Source organism: Aulonocara sp. 'chitande type north' Nkhata Bay, linkage group LG16, assembly GCF_057382095.1.
Source record: "Aulonocara sp. 'chitande type north' Nkhata Bay isolate Kocher_YH1m ecotype deep benthic linkage group LG16, A_spYH_male_GT1.1, whole genome shotgun sequence".
NCBI lineage: Eukaryota > Metazoa > Chordata > Actinopteri > Cichliformes > Cichlidae > Aulonocara > Aulonocara sp. 'chitande type north' Nkhata Bay.
Window position 1 is genome coordinate 34,675,524 of NC_141359.1, and position 16,994 is coordinate 34,692,517.

General features: G+C 39.5%; 1 protein-coding gene across 1 annotated transcript; it reads right to left on the bottom strand.

The window, feature by feature from the left end:
- Positions 1-264: 264 nt before the first annotated feature.
- slc40a1 (solute carrier family 40 member 1) lies at positions 265-12,969 on the bottom strand. The gene is made up of 8 exons (XM_086266686.1): positions 12,507-12,969; positions 12,331-12,398; positions 11,889-12,048; positions 11,385-11,500; positions 5,940-6,066; positions 5,334-5,579; positions 4,601-5,236; positions 265-3,823 (listed from the first exon to the last, which is right to left on the bottom strand). Exons 1-8 carry the CDS (start codon positions 12,538-12,540, stop codon positions 3,507-3,509), a joined length of 1,704 nt encoding a protein of 567 aa, XP_086122812.1. The 5' UTR covers positions 12,541-12,969; the 3' UTR covers positions 265-3,506.
- Positions 12,970-16,994: the final 4,025 nt, after the last annotated feature.

Consider the following 16,994-nt stretch of genomic DNA (forward strand, 5'->3'; position numbering starts at 1 on the left):
GCTACAGGACGCTGAGTGATGAGGCCACCCTCATTAAAGTTGAAGCTCGCTAATGTGCCTGAGCCTCAAATGCTCATTTGTTGCTCATGTTGTGCAAATCCAGCTCACTCTTTTGTGTTGAAGTTCAGGTCACCTGGCTCAGTTCAGCACCGGCTGCCTGGAGAAAAAGGAAATTAGCTGCTAACTCTGCTGTGGTATGTGACCTCACACAGTGGCAGCCAAGGCCAAGACTGGCACACACACAAACACGACTTTACAGAGAAGTGATTGTAAAGGTTTTCTTTATTTAAGACATATCATGCACTACAACCAATACAAACCTCCTGATATTCAGGGGAGTGTGATTATTACACAAAAAGGATTTCTTAATGATTTGGTGCTTTTATTCTATCAAACTACAATAACACTGATATATAGAGTTTTATTTATATGTATATGTTTGTAGAAAGAGATGAAAGCAATAAAATACAGATGTGCTCAAATGAAAAGGAACTACAGCTTACAGAAAAAAGAATCACAAAGTGTTGACACTACATATATAAAAATGTAAAAAAAAAAAAGTTTTCAAACAGCACAACAACAGTATACACTCTGATTTTCTGTTTTCCAATTAAGTTTGTATCGACTCACAGCTAAATATATTTACATTAGAAAATATAGCATTCATGACCATGTGGGATATTCCTGAATCAGCAGACCTGTTCTGAGAGCTGCTTTTGTTCCCGTGCGCAGACTGAATGTGAAGCAGGTGGAACATGAAAATAAAGCTCCTCCATCCTGTTTCACGGGCCCTACAAAATGGCCCTCTGTTCTCCCACACCTGGTGCGGTTAACTCGCCTTCCAACCCAAACACGTCTACCCTCCGCGGCTGGAATTGTGGTTAACCTTTTCATCTGCGAGCACCGGCCAGTGTGGCGAGTCTGGTTTCCATTAAGGCGTGTGAAATTTCGGAGGTTCAGAGGTGGAAAGGATACAGGTAAAAATGCAAGGTAAGCAGACAACATGTTATTCCACTTACAACTGAAGGGTTGACTCTACGGGGAACAAAATAGACCTTTGGGGCTTTCAATGCTACGCTCTTTATATAGATATTTCTGTATTATAGTGATTCTGTAAAGGTCTGGAAACATTCATTAAAAAATTAAACTTTTTAATTTGTTTAATCACTTCATGGCAAAAACGGCATGCAGAAGCGCCAAAAATCCCTAAATGGGTACGTTTTCAACCCCGGCTGAATAAAAGTTGAGGGTTTTAGTGCCATAAAGTGATTTCAGATAAGACCTGCTGACTCAGATCCCTGAGTAGCTTTTTGAGGAAACGTGGGAGCGCCTGAGGTAAACCGAGGCTGTTTTTCACAGGAACTCGGGTAGGTTATTTTTCCCTCATGACCATGTGGTAGTAGTGCTGGGTGTTGCAATATGTGCCGTAGTACCCTCCCGCCAAACAACGACATCTGAAGAGAGAACGCATTACTGTGCATGGTGCGGAGGGTTTTAGGTGAAGTCGGGACTTCAGATTTGTGCAAAATCATATTGAACTAATGCCTGATCACGCATTAGGTGTAAAGACAGAAGTCAATCACGTAAAGTGCCTGAGTTATAGACAATCACTGGAAAAAAATCACTCCAGAGAACTCAAAAGACTAAGATGTTCATATGAATCCATGCTAGAGCCGTTCAAGTTTTAAAAAACAAAAAACAAAACTTGTGGAGGTAAGGGTGGTATTCTGAGGGAAAAAAATGAAATAAAATAAATGTAAAAAGAAATTTGGAAAGAAACTTGGATATATCTTCTTTTTATTAAAGTTGTAAATCTATACAACACTGTATATCTTAATATTCTGTAAGAGTTTTAATTTCTCATTAATTTTAGCTTAAAAACATTATAATCAGAATCATTAGGACTTTTTCCAGATTTTAAATTTTTTCCAGATCATAAATTTACAACTTCTTTAAGAGAACTAAACTAAACACATTCGAGTCCAATTGTAATCTTCATAAATGTATGACTAAATTCTCAAAAAATATATTTTTCTAGTACACACAATAAATTTATTTTTATTTTAGAGAATATAAAGAATTTTTTCTTTAATGTCAAAATACTGTTTTTTTTCTGATAAATTTGCAATTTTAAGAGTTTCTTCTCACAAATTTAAAATGTAAATTTTAGAGACTAAAGAGGTAGTTTTGTAATCTCAAAGAATACCTAAATTTCTTTGACTAATTTATTACTTAATCTCAGGAAATCTTGACTTTTCTTCTGCATTTGTGATTATGCAGAAGATTATTATGCAGTTGTAATTTTTTCACATATTTATGACCTCTTTTTTTCTAGACAACTTTCTCAAAAATTGTATTTCCCATAAATTTACAACTTTTTTTTCTCTCTTTTCCTCGTAAGTGATGTCCGTTTTCTGGCACTTTTGTGTTTTTGTATATTCATATTTGTTTTAGTGTGATTTTACAGCTTTTTAGTCTTGGAGTTTCTTTCCACAAAAATTCACCACAATCCTAGAACGGCCCTAACACATCTTCATATAATTGTAAACTACCAGAAAAAAAAGATTAGATACAATCTACAAGTGGGTTCAGATACAGTAAGATTTTCACTGGATGCAAAATATTGTGTATATTTGGAATGCTTAGACAGCCAAAACTGGTTTCCCTCACTTCCTTTTAAGCCATGTATGGACTTTAACTTTGGTAACTGCGAGCTATTGATAAGGGTGCATAGGATGTTTGTGTTTCATATGGCACAACTGCAAGCACACAACACAATACTGATGATACAGTCATTACAAAAACCACCGCCTGCATTTCCTGAATAAACACAGCTAAATGCTCAACACCACACATTAAAGAGACAAGATCCCAGTTTTCTGTTTGGTTAAATAAAAAGTATCCACAACCTGCTCATCACACACACGTGTATATATATGTAAGCCAGCACAGAAAGAAGTCTATGAGAGAACAGTGAGCGGATGCAGCGACAGCACCAACGAACCCAAACTGAGAGGCAACCCGAGTGGCGTCCTGACTGTCAGGATCTCAGCTTCCTCTATGAGATTTCTCTCTCATTCTGCCCTTTTTTTGCTGAAGCACCTTTTAGACATCTTTACAGCTACATGCGGGCTGTTAGGTGGAGAGGATTTTACACTGCACTGTCCATGATTTCTCCAACAGCACCCAGAAGCGATGGACCCCTGTTGGACAGCGCATGCATGTGTTAAGGAGCGTGGATCCATAGGTGTATGGCTGAGGCGCTCATCTGACTCCCAGACTGAAAACGCTACAGAAACCCCTGCATTATCTAAACTTTCACTACTTTCTAACACTTTCTACTCCTCTGCTACTGCTAATGGTTAATGGCTACCGATAGCATGTTGTCTACGCTTTACGTTAGCACTCTGCCAGCTACAAGCTAAGATGTTAGTGAGATAAATAAGATGCAGGGCTAGTGTAAGGTTTGAGATGTATGTACCCAGGACAGAGTCTCTTTAATGGGATTAGACGGTGGTAGGAAGTGAAGGATTGTCAACTGCCTCCACCTTCTGCTCCGGCGAGCAGCAGAGGAAGAGGCGGTTGCCCAGGCTCCTGAAGGCAAACCGAAAGTACATCATATGGCCCATGGCCACAAAGGAGACAGAGATGATGACCAGAAGGCCAAAGGCCTCTGGGTTTGGGGCCAGAATCACCATGATGAAGTGCAGAAGGTCTAAGAGGTAATTCATGGAATTCTGGACGCCGTTGATCACACCTCGCTCTGACTCGATCACATTCTCCTGGATGAGCTGGGTCACTGTCAGGTCAAAAGACCACAGACCTGCAGGGCAGAGGCAAAGATCAACAGTCAGCTCTAATAATCTTTTTATATCCATAATAAAACCGCTTCAGTACTCAACAGTAGCTCTACTAGGAATAATGAGGCAATATTACTGGCATCAAAGGTTGCAGATACTGCAGAGGTCCTGTGGGACATTCTTACAAGTTATATAACAGTCCAACTTGTCAAGCTGCTTGAGTCACCTGTCTGGAAGTGATAATTTTGAAAATTTGCTATCTGGTCAGAGGAAATGAACATGCCAATAAAGCATGAGCAGCAGTTGAACACTCCAATTTCCTAACGAATAAAATAAACACACCTAAGAAAATGGACATCAGCACTTTGGGGTGCGTGGACCTTTTTTATTACCAGTGTTATGACTATAATGTGCAGTGAGACCTTCCCTGGAGTCCACTTAATAACTGCTTCTGGCCCTACACTGATCATCTCCAGCAGGTGTTTTTATAGAAATTTTGTTTGGAAGACCTATCAAACAACAGTATGACCGACCCTGTTGTTGCACGACTTGAAATACAATAGTGTAGCATAAAAGTACAGTCGAAATAAGAGAGAGATGCAAGTCAAAACTAACAATGTTTTTTAAGCCTTTAAAATTCTCCAAACGTCCACTGACTCCTGATTTCAGACGTATTCTTCTCCATCTGGACTCGGCCACTAATAGCTGGCGTACTAATCCATTTTGGTAAATCTCTGCACCGCATCTAAAATACAGCAAGTATTCCCAGATTGGGAAAAAAAATAAACTACTTCACTCACCAACTCTAGCAGCAATTACGCCAGCAAACAGCAGACTAACAGACATGTAGGACTGCATAGGTGGCAGCTCTTGGGTTGGTGCGGCAGTAGTAGGCATAGTGATGTTTCCACCGGTCAGGCTGTGGACAGCTTCAGGCAGGGTCTTCTCTCCAATCAGATGGGTGTAGAGGTCCTGGAAGGGTGAGACGCTGAGGTCGAAGGGGCTTCCAGGAGCGAAGACTGAGATGACACACAGTATGAGGCAGGAGAGCTGGGCCATGCCGGAGATGAAGCCAGTGCGGATCAGGCCACACTTCTTGCGAACCCAAGTGAAGGCGACGGTGCCGCAGATGCCCGAGATGGCCGAGGCTCCCATCAGCAGACTGAGCACCGAGCCATTGAGGCCCTGTGTGTAGGCGTAGCCTGTGGTGATGCAGTCAAAGCCCAGCACCGTCATGTAAAGAAAGGCCAGTGAAAGGCCGGCGAAGAAGATGTTCTGGTTGTAGTAGGCCACCCAGCCGGCCTTGAAGGTGCGCACGGGTTCAGCCATCTGGTAGCAACAGCTGCGCTGTTTGGGAGAGTCAGACTTGGCAACAACGGAGGTTTCGTTCATAAGTGGCTGAGATGACTCCTCGGGACTCTGGCCATTCTCCAAATCTGTCAAAGGGCAGAATAATGGAGGTTCTCGATTACCAAATCTAAAACACAGTCAGTTTTATTCCCCAACGATACAAACAGATAATGCTGCACTTACCTTTTGTAGGGCTGAGCTGTTTGAGCTCCTGCTGCTGCTCCTTCTGTCCAGCTTTCACAGCCAGTGCGGGCGTCTTCTGGTAGACCTTCCACAGCAGTGCGTACTCCACACACATGGAGCACAGGTTCCAGCCAGAGATGAAGCCACAGCCAACGAAATGAGAGCCAAAGGCCATAATCTGGCCCACTAACATGGGAGCCAGGATGTTGGTCAGCTGGTCAATAATCCGCACTGTGGCATTCATATCTGTTTGACAAGGGAGTGGAAGTAGAAGCTAGTTAGTTTAACAGCTAATTTAACACATTGATATAAAAAAGCTGATTATGGTCTTAAAATTCGTGTTTACAGTAATATAAACTAAGAACTAGCACAAGCGGATTGATAAGGGTCAACCAGTTCAAAGTGTTGTGCACCATGTGACCAAATCTTTCTAGCAGCTTGTCACAATGAATGGAAAACTGCAGTGACATAAAAAAAAAAGAAAAAGAAATGTGAGCGAGTCAGCATCCGGGGTTCAAAGTCCTCCCAGCTGAACATGTGACCTGATAACAGATCATATGAGGCCTACATCTGAAGATAAGCCACCAGTCGATAGCAAACACCTACCTGCCAACTTGCTGCTGTCCTGACCTGCTACAACAACCACCCAGTCTCTCTGGATGGTAATGGACATGGCCGTGCTGGCAAGGTTGGCAATGTTGGCGATGGTGATGACCAGGATGTAGCAAGTTGTCTGAAAATGATTAAAAAAATGTAACAGTAGTTTTATATTTGGACTGACTTTGTGTGATAAAATGACAAATACTCCCATGAAACATGAAAAACTAAGAATCGGATAGATCTAACTCCCTCATGTCATCGAATTCCATTGTAGTCCAAAAACCTCAGTATTAAGCCACAAAGCTACACAGTTCAGTCCTTTTCGATGAACACATATTTGAGTTATGTTGATTTACACAATCTCCTCAAGACCAACAAACTCAGAGGAAAAAAGGAGACAATTTAGGTTCAACTGGAGCGGCTATCCTTGAACCGAACTGGTGGCCTATGTCACCAGCTATCAGTTACCTGTAAAACAATCTTGAGATCCCTTCCTAGGCAACTGAGCTGCCATTCACACCTCCACCACTGTGACCTTAATGACTCACAAACGTCCTCACACGTCTGGGCGTGTCTTGACAATTTCCAAGATCACAGCCCTATAAGAAGATAAACACCTGCAACTCCTCAGCCTTTCAGATGACATGAAACACCTAAAAGGAGTCCAGCTGCCTTCAACTAAAGCATGATTATTTTATATATTCTAAAATAATATATTATTATTTTAGATTATGATTTTTATTTAACGTTTAACATTTACAAGGTCATCCATAAACCCATCAAGAATTCAGGTTCGAGTTCAGGTTAACATCTTTTTTGGAACACCCAAAAAGAAAAGCCTGCAGTCCCAAGCTTGATGTGTACCTCGTGGCATGTTCTGGTTTATGAAAATCTGCCTATTTAGCATGTGGTTGAATCTAAATCCAATACGGGGTTTGGTTGGAGTGTCAGAGAAAGTACACATGAGTCCACTGTTGCTTTTTAGAGGATAGCTAGAGCCAGCTTTAGCACTGATTCTCCAACTCTTTGGATTTCCAATGAAAGAATTAACACCATTAACTTAATTTCTCGATCTGTTGGACAGCGCTGTCTTAAGCTTTATTTTACCTGTCATCCCTTTAAATCACTGAATTTCACCGATTTTTTTCTGGGCTATGGTCCCCTTTTCCATGTTTCCCATTTAAAATACTGGGACAAAATCTCCCATTAGAAGAGACATTTATGTTTCATCACTGATGGATCTGTATTGATCCATACTGATTTGACCTTTGACTTAAAAAGGAGTTGTTTCTAGGGTGGAGGAGGGGTCCAAAGTAGTCATTCCTGTTCCAGTACAGCTGCACAGTTTAGCCAAGGGAACAGATAAATATATTTTTTAAAAAAGATTCAATATGCATGTTTTTATTTATCTAGCTTGCCTAATTTTTGTGCCTTTGTGAAATTTTATCACAGGGTTATACTCTCCATTTTGCAGTCATTTATGGTCATGTTTGTTTCTGCTGTGACGGTTTAAGGGGGGAGGGGCAGTAGGAAATATGAGACGGGAGAACAAAAGATAGAGGCTAGAGCTGACTGAAGGGCAGAAAAAGCTTCCCAGCAAGTGTTCAATCATCTAAAAACATACTGAATAGACACCAACTGACCCCAAATGTCTAAGTCTGATGACAGGGAAGCTAGTCCTGACTAACCTGGGGGGGGGGCATCACCCGGACCCACTAAGCAGTCTACCGAGGGGAAACACCACCAGAGTAATTATTAAAGATACGATGAGGCTAAACATAAATTACATAAGGTTGTGCACTCCGCTACAATCTGCAGTAAATGCCAAAACTTACAAAAACAAACACTAGAAAAATGTCAATGTTGGCTACACCACAGTGGATAATAGAGAGACGGCAGTGTGAGCTGAGTGTCAATTGAGAGTATGAAGCCCAACAAGCTCAGATGGAATCTGTCACAGTGATGAACATCTTCAGGAACTTGTCTTCAAAAAGTGGGTCATTTTAACTGGCTGCAAAGCATGGACCAGATCCCTCAACAGAAGGTGTCAAGGGTAAAGGGAACATGAGTTTCTCAACTTTTTCTAACTCTCAAAATCCGACCTGATTAGCTCTTTAAGAATGAAATCAAATGTCAACCGTTCCCACTACGTGTCAAATCAATAACTTCCTGTTGAAAAAAAAATCTATATCATTAGTTAAAATTAAAAATTTCAGCAGAAACTGCACATTTTTCTGAAGCAGACTCTGTTTGTGGGTCTGTGCATGCATTTTCACACAGCTGCTCTGGTCAGTATAGAAACAATAAAAAAACAGAAATGCTTCAGCAGGCCCAGCCACATTTCTCTCTGTGTCATGTGACTGGCCTTGAACAACCTGCTGACTGCACAGCGTTCAGCAAGACACTAAATCTCCTGTTTCACCAGTCTCTCACCACCTCCACCAGCACTCCGACAACAGCCAGCCCTCTGAACTCTCTGACCGCTAGAGAAATAGCCCCATTTTCCCACAGATACTTCAAACACAAAAGAACAACGCTGGAGGGCTTCTGTGTTTCAACCCGACACCCAAACCCGTCTCCTGTGATGAACGGAAACTTGAACAGTTTGCAGTTCTGGATCTCTGGATCGCGGAGATCAAAATATTGACAGTGAGGGAGCTCCTGTTTAGTCACATAGCTCAACAAGTGTAAAAAAGAAATAACTGAAACACCTGGTCCCCAGTAGCTTTCCTGTTGTAGTATGTATGTACTCGTATGTTAAATCTACTGCAGGCTTGAGAATCTACTTGTTTTCTAACCCCCTTTACTCAAGATTCAAGATTCGTCTTGAAGTGAAATCAAACTTTAGAGAAAGTCATTGCTGACTTTCTCCTGGAAGTGTTTCACTTTTTAACTGTAATGCTTCACATCTGCATTCAGGGAGAAAAACTGAAGTCAGGTACAGATTTAGCTACAGAGAAGTTTATGTGGACACTCTTGGATCAATGCATTAATAAATAAATAAATCTGAGTAATCCTCCACATGACTCCTTCAGAATCAGCTAATTATTTCAATCTTAGTTTATTTAATTGATCCAAAGCAAATCTTTACCAGCACACTTTGAATGTTTTCAGAGTTGCTGAACCTGTATTCAAATTTTTGGATTTTTCCAATATTTTGAGCCCTCATACCTTCATAATCAAACGAGATATACATCTGAAATTTTCAGGGCTGAAAAACTCTGTTAAAACTAAAAATAAGTCAACTTCACAGCCACTCCAAGTGTCACAATCTAAGGAAAAAAATCTCATTTTTGTACAGTACTATGAAGGTGATTTACGTCTTAACGTGCCATGGTAACCTGCTCCAGAGCACGTTAAGTTTCAGATGAAAACCAACAGGTATGAAATTAACTCCTACTGACCAATCTTCAGAAAACAGCATCACCATTCCTAAAAGATTTCATTACGAGGAGAATAGGAGCATTTTAATGTCTTTGTGTTTCCCTGATAAATATAGATCTTTTGACGCAACTTTATTTCATTTTGTTTTTTTTATCTGTTGGCAATCAAAACTCTACAACAATTTTATTTTACTTTAATCGTTAACATTTGATCATAACCAGGACACCTCCACTTTAATTGCTGACATCATATCTAATGTGTAAACTACATTTGAATATTGATTTTGTATTTAATCTTTACTCTCAAACCCTTAAATAGTAAAGACTCCACAGCAGGGAAAAAAAACCCTCAGCCTCAGCCAGAAAATAATTAAGTGTAATTAAAATTTTTATTTTACTGCTCTGTACACTAAAGATCAGAATAATGGTTTTCTGCATTAACTGTTTCTTTTTAACAACAATGTTGCGTTTTGCTGTTATATTTAAAAAAAAATGTTTTTTAGAGATTTGTGATCACCATTTGATCATAATGTGATAATGTCTCTGACTGGAGTAGGTGACACTCATAGGGATTGCTTTCTCTGGACGAGTCATATGATCATGTGAACGTGCAGGTCTGAGGTGATAACCAGCTTTGTATGATAAACTCTTTCGTAGTACAAGGTGCTGGATTTGCTATGAAACACGTAGCAGCTTATCACCAAAGCTTATCAGCTTTCGCTTCTTCAAGTTACATCCTGAAGAAGACAAAAGCTGCTACGTGATGGTGTAATTTACAAGTACTTCAGTTGTGTAAAATAAAGGCCTTAATTAATTTTTCAGACCTACCTTGTTCCCTTAAATGAGCACCAATGGTTTAACGGACATGAGTAGTGCTACCTGATCCAGGTACAGTTTTTAACAGAACTTTAATGTGAATATCATTGGTACTTATAAAAGTTATGAGGGATTAGAAATTTGGGATAAAACTCATTTAACAGAGTGAAAACGGGCCCACTCCTGTGTACTCTGAGGGCCTAGAAAATATTCATAGTATGAATGTATGAATGTAAGGTTCCCAAGGTTCACTGAACTATGGGAACCTTTCTCGGATTTGACTGATTTTATTCAGAATAAACTTCATGTAAACTCAGTTCAAGTGCCATGTTTTGTCCAACTGCCTCAAGAGCGGCGTTATTTATTTTAAGGAGGAACTGATGACAATAGAAAGAGTTTTGCAAATATGAATACTGCTATGTCTTGAAATTTTAACTTGCTTTGGTGTTAACTGTTGGGTCTTTCCCTTGAAATCATGAGCAGAGAGAAAGAGGAAACTTAAATGAGGAATTATTGATTTCTTATTTATTATAAAAACAGAAGTTCAGTCTGTTAGAGAGAAATTTGTACTCATCAGCAGTCATGTGTACACCGGATTAGATTTGAAAGAAAAAAAGTTTAAATATCTAAATAATTGATTGGTGTACTACAAACTAATTATGTGTATTACTCATTTTCACTTTCACATTTTACTGTTTTTCCGCTGTTAACTGTGTTTGAATTATTTGATATATTGAAGTGAATAGGTGCTTTTAGTTTGCATTAGAATAAATTATCTGATAGGCCTCTTTCTTTTTAAATTTTCTATTAAATTTTTTTTTTACTATTTTTGATGCTTCAGTAAGTATCTGTGGGAGTCCACTTCAGGCTGTGTCCTGATAGTCGTTTGATAAGACAGGTTACACCCACAAATATTTTAGAAACAGGCTCTTTCTACTGCTTTAAAAAAAACCACTAAAGCATTAAATACTCAAGTGTAAATTCTACAGATTTTGTTCATCGATTTGCTTATAATAAGTTTATGATTTCAAGATGATTAACTTGAGTTCAAATGAACATTAAAAAATTCTAGTGGAGCTGTTGCAATCCTCTGTGGATAAGCTGTGCTCACTCCATAAATCACACTGACAGGGGAACTCGCATCAGTGAGTGAAAGTAGGAACGTTTCAACCTCAGCTTAAAGAAAGGAGGTAAAAATGCTTTCAGTGCAAATCCCCACCAAAACAGGTTGAAACAGGACAGGGGATCTTACCAGAATCCATCCATTGTAGAGCTCCGTGAGCTGGTCTTTGAACTGGAAAACAAGCATGAGGAGGACCCCGCACGCGATGACACAACTGTTCTGGACCAGCAGCGAAGTCTGGGCCACTGTGGAAAGACCACGACAGGCATTAGGGACAGAGATCTGATCAGACACAACACATTCATTATGGTGCAAAGAAGCTCATTTCATGTCTTTGCCAAATTCTTCTGTGTAATTATTTTCCAGTTTAACTGTTAAATGTCTGTGTTCAAGGGAATTCATGTTCACAGTCAAACACCTGGTTTTACATCCCAGACTGCAGTAACTATTTACAGTTTTCTTTGTCCTTGGCTGACGGTGTTGACTCAGGGCAAGCTACAGGTCCTGGCCCTTATATGGGCCAAATGTCAGAGGTGTTGTGACATCTGACCAGCAAAAAGAACTGCCATAAACCCAATTCAAGCCCACCAAACTGAGCCAAAAAGTGCCACACATAACCCAGATTAAACTTACCTTTAAGCCTGGGGTTTTTGTCCACCCAGTCCCCGATGATGGCTCCCAGCAGGAGCACCGAGCCAGCCACCACCAGCCCATACACGGCAGTGAGCAGCAGGCTGTTCCCGTACAGCTCCACCAGGAAAACTGCCACAGCGAAGTTCCACATCCGGTCACCCTGAGGAATTTAAATTCAGATATTCAGATATTTAAAGCTATTTGTAAATAGAGTACTGTGTGGCTAGCTGCAGGTGCAAAAATAAGTGAGTTTGCACAGTTGTAATGACATATAAAACAGCAATAACAAAACTAATAACGCATTAGGTTTGATTTAACACTGGATGGCCACAAATAAATATAGTCATCAAGGTGAACATGCATACATTTACTGTGTGATGTCAGTTAGATGGACATGAGCATGGTTATAATACAATGCTGGTTATAAACAGTGTGTGCTCACCCATGTTGACAGAGCGTGGCCCATGTAGATGAGAAATTTGGCCGAGGTGAAGAAGTCTCGGGTGGATTCTGTGGAGAAAACATGTTACAGCTGGTGTTCGATACCCATCTGTGACACTCAGGCTCCTCTCCTGGGAAATATTCAGTAATTTCTCCTGCAACAGAAAAACAACTCACCCATGCACGTCTTTTTAGTTCCAGAGTTATCCATTTTAAAGCTCTTCAGATAGAAACAACCGGCTTGATATGTCTAATATATATTCTCTCTTTTCTGCTAGATCCCCTTTTGTAATGCAAAAGGAGGTCGACTCCGACTACCTCTGCACCTAACTGACACAATAACCGGAAAAAACAAAAGAAGACACGGCGTTTCTCCCTTTTTCTCCTCTCCAAACTTAGCTATCACTGTAGCTGAAGTTGGAAAGAAATGATTTTATAGCCCGAAAGGCCGGGTGGGTCGCAGGGACACGAAACCGGGAGACGAGCTCCTGTCAGCTGGGCTCCTGTGGACTGTCTGCTCGGCTCTGCTCTCCGCAGCTGCTGCTGCTCTGTTTACGACCCGCCTCGAATATACCCCGCGCGGTCACGTGACTGCCCTTTCTTTACCCCTGTGTCAAAAACAGACGCGGTCCTGCCTACTTAAAGAAAAAAAAAGAAGAAAAAGAAAAAAATGCACTATAGGAGCAGAAAATGGTGTCATTGTTACCTTGTTACAGTTAAACCCTCCGGTTCCTCTCACAAAGGTGAGCTTCGGTTTTAAATGCTCCCCTCCTCCACTTGTTTACCTCCTAGCAACATGCATGATTATTTACTATTATTGTTATTCTTGTTATTCTTGTTATTATTATTATTATTATGATGATGATGATGATGATCATTATTATTGAAAAGAAATTCAAGTTTTATACAGACATTTAAGAAAAATAATAAAGATATAAATAAGGAAATTAAACTGTTGGGTAACTATAATGGACACGAAATTGAAATTATTAGCTAATAGCATGCATGACAGTTAAAATTGTTAGCTAAAAAATACATTAACAATGTTTTTATCTTAAATATTTTGAAAGACAATTAAAAAAATGTGAATAGTAATAAATGTGTTGAATATAAGGCTTTCCCTCCTTGCGGGGGTTCTGCAGGTTTCTTCCTGTTAAAAAGGAGTTTTTCCTTCCCACTGTCGCCAACTGTCTGACCATAGGGGGTCGTCTGATTGTTGGGGTTTCTGTCTAATATTGTAGGGTCTTTAGATTATAAAGCAGATTGAGGCCACTGTTGTTCTAAATTGGTGCTATATAAATTAAACTCAATTTAATTTATTGAAAATGGATTACAATGAATATAGAACTGCCTAGCAAGGAAGAGGAAGACCACAGAGGAGGTTCAAAGATGCAGGGGGGTTGTGTCACAGAGGAAGGTGCTAGGGATAGGTTAAGATGGAGGGAGATGATCCGCTGTGGTGACCCCTAAAGAGAACAGCCGAAAGAAAATCAGGAGAATATCAAGGCCTGTTGAAGTTTTAGATTGAAGTGACCACTAACCAATTATCTGCCATTTTTGCTGTGACCATTTGCCAAAACTGGTTGCCAGGGAAAAATCTGTATTCCTCAACCAGTTTCTCTGTGGTTGCTTGAGGTTGCTGAAATTAGTCACAAAGAAGTGCAAATTGCTGCACCACAAAAATCTTTGCAATCGCTTTCTTCTCTAGCAGATTGCAGCAGTCGACCGTAATTTGCATGGAAGACACCGACTGCAAACACTCACCAAAGTCTCTCCAAACATCTATGAAACTGTGAAAAATGCAACAAAAGCACAAACAGAGAAAATCCGTCTTCAAAATAAAAGCACCACCTTTTGAAACATGTCTGGAACACAGAGGCACAACTTTTACTTTGAAGGTGAATGTTTTTTGCACTTTTAAAAGTTTTATTTCAATTTTACTATTAGTTGGAGGGTGTTGTAGACAATTCTGCATCTTCCATTCAAAGTACAACGAACAGCAACAATCTGCAATCATAAGCATGTTTTTGGAGCAGCACCTTCTGTGTGACTGATAGTACCAACAACCACCAGCAACCACTTGCCAGCTTCTGATCTGATATGGTAGACAACCCCAAAGCATATTTTAATAGATATTAAAATACAGTTAAAATATAGTTGAAAGGATTAGAAATAAAACATACTGGAAAGTTCTGCATCAGCAAAGATGGTGGTGAAAGCGTAAAAGTCAACAAACTGTTTAAGCATGTGTTTTTTTATATGACATATATGTCATTATAACAATTTTATGTTCTGGTGACCACAATAAAGTTAATTTAGATAACTGAATGAGTGGCAAGACTTGCTTCTACAACACAGATTTTATAAGTTGTTCACAGATCCAGAATCCAATGTGGAAGTCCCTTAAACATGATTTTCTGTTAATGGCCAGCAGAGGGCGACTCCTCTGGTTGTATAGTTCAGCAGTCCCACATGAAGTGGAACATGAAGTTCACTTTGTAAATTGTGTTTTTTATTGGAGTCTGAAAGAAGCATAAACCACAGTTTGCTTCAGCATGTGATTAACAATTCTCTGCACGCATGTAGCTTGTGACATCTGGTTTCAAAACGGGAACATAGTGAAGGTGAAAATGTTCACCCTGGACTTTGCTCAACATTATGATGTCACAATTTCTTTGGCCATCTTTGATATGCAGTCTATGGTATTTAAAGTTACATATTGTATATACAAGGCATTTAAATGCTTTAAAACACTTACATAAATTTTAACTGATGCATTAAAACACCATGACGCATGTGTGACCTACACATTTGTACCGTTTCCAAATATTATTAGTGCTTCATTGAAGTATAAGTATTCTTTTGTGAAAATATGTTAAAAGTTTTAGATCTAGTATGATTCTTTTGCATGCCATTCTTTCTTTTAAATTGAATCAGAGAAAAGCCAAAGACCAAGGGAGAGCAGAGTTATAGCAAAGGTTAAAGATTAATGGAGCGTTTTCTGCCCACGTGATACCACATACAAAAGAAACTTTTGGTTATTGCGCTGACCTAGTGGAGCTGTTTACCTCCTGCTTGCTGCTGCAGGTGAGTTTGGAGGTAAAACTTGTGTACATAGTGCACATTCGGATGACTTGCATTCGTGCACTTTGTCAACAGAACAGTATTACAGCTGTAATTACAGCTTGCATGGATGAAGCCTCCTCGGGCCGCAATAAACACTCAGTGAACACCTGCATGTATGTCTCTTTTAACTGCACATTGTATGAACTCTGATCAGCTGAGTGAGACCCTCACTGAAACATCATGACTGCTCTCCAGTGACACAGTTTAGGTTTTTTGAGGTTTTTTTTTAGCACACTCCAGTGAATAATACCCACACATACAGCCCTGTATTGTGCTCGGTCCTGTGGGGGCAGGTTCTATGTGGCTTTCATATTATACCACAAAGATCAAGTGCTTTACTTTTGTTGGGTTTGATGCAAATTTAGAGCTGTTGTTTTTATCCATTTGCAACACAAAACTTTGCACAAACTCAACTAAACCTTCCAGTTTTACCACCTCAGCCCTGCGGTGTTACGAAAGCTTAAGCATGAAAACAAAAATGGACTCTGTGAAGCTCCTAATCTGTCTCAAGGTCAAAAACACCCACAAACACACTGAACGCAGTCCATCAAAATGACATGTGACAAAGCAGAGCCTCTTTGCTCTTTGTGGGAGGATCTCATTGCAGTTCTGTTGGTTACTTAAATCCTTGTTGCAAAATTACTCTAAAATCTGTCGACCGGTTGCATCACATTCTGGAGTGTAGAAAGAAAAACTGCAGCTTTGTGATGCATAAAAACAAATGCATCTCCAGAATTCTTTATAGGTGAGCATTCACGTCTAATTTGGCACTAAAGTATTGTTTACGATGTCCAAAATGCTTGTGATGTGTTTTAATGATCTTCATCTTCTTCCTTTCATAAATATTATTGCACTGGGTAAAGTAGTATAAGCAGGAGATGGTCACTCATTTCCTGCTTATTTATAGGCATGAGAAAAGTTTATTCAAGGCTGGATTTCCAAGAGAAATCAAAGAGCAGATGCCTGAGTTGGATCTGTCCAAAGGTTGCAAAACTGCTCCAAAGCACAATTCTACATTCAATGATACAGCTTAACCTGAGCAGAAATATAAAACCAGAAATCTACTGTACCAAGCTAAGATGTAATCTGGTTCATGACCTCTTTAAATCTAATATTTGAGTTGTCTGTGATGCAAACTGTTAATTCGTGGTTTTAAAAGTTGCTAACTAGAAGTGGATGGGTTTTTTTTTAAACTTTCTGCAAGCTGTGTAATTTGTTAATAATTTTATTATCTTATCCTTGTTAATACGAGCACCTTCCACTTAGAAGAAATGTGAATAAGATATTAATTTACCAGGTTATCGGTGTCCTGCTTAGGATTATATAAATACAATGCTCTCACTGGACTTTCCACCTTTTTGGAACACCCAATGGAAAAGTTAATAATAGATGAACGGTAGTACTAAAATAATAAACATCACAATTTCCAGTTCCTGAAAATGTGCTTACTTAGCATCTGATAAGAGGTTAAAGGTTTTATACATTTTTTGTATGCTTCATTAAAACTATTGACATTGATCTTCTTGTCATGATCCTGAC

Bases quoted from the DNA above. Each gene is read 5' to 3' on its own strand.
- slc40a1 (XM_086266686.1), bottom strand. From the start codon at position 12,540: ATGGATAACTCTGGAACTAAAAAGACGTGCATGG. The intron at 12,399-12,506 runs GTGAGTTGTTTT...TTTTCTCCACAG, and splicing joins AACTAAAAAGACGTGCATGG to AATCCACCCGAGACTTCTTC. The intron at 5,580-5,939 runs GTAGGTGTTTGC...CTTGTCAAACAG, and splicing joins GGACAGCAGCAAGTTGGCAG to ATATGAATGCCACAGTGCGG.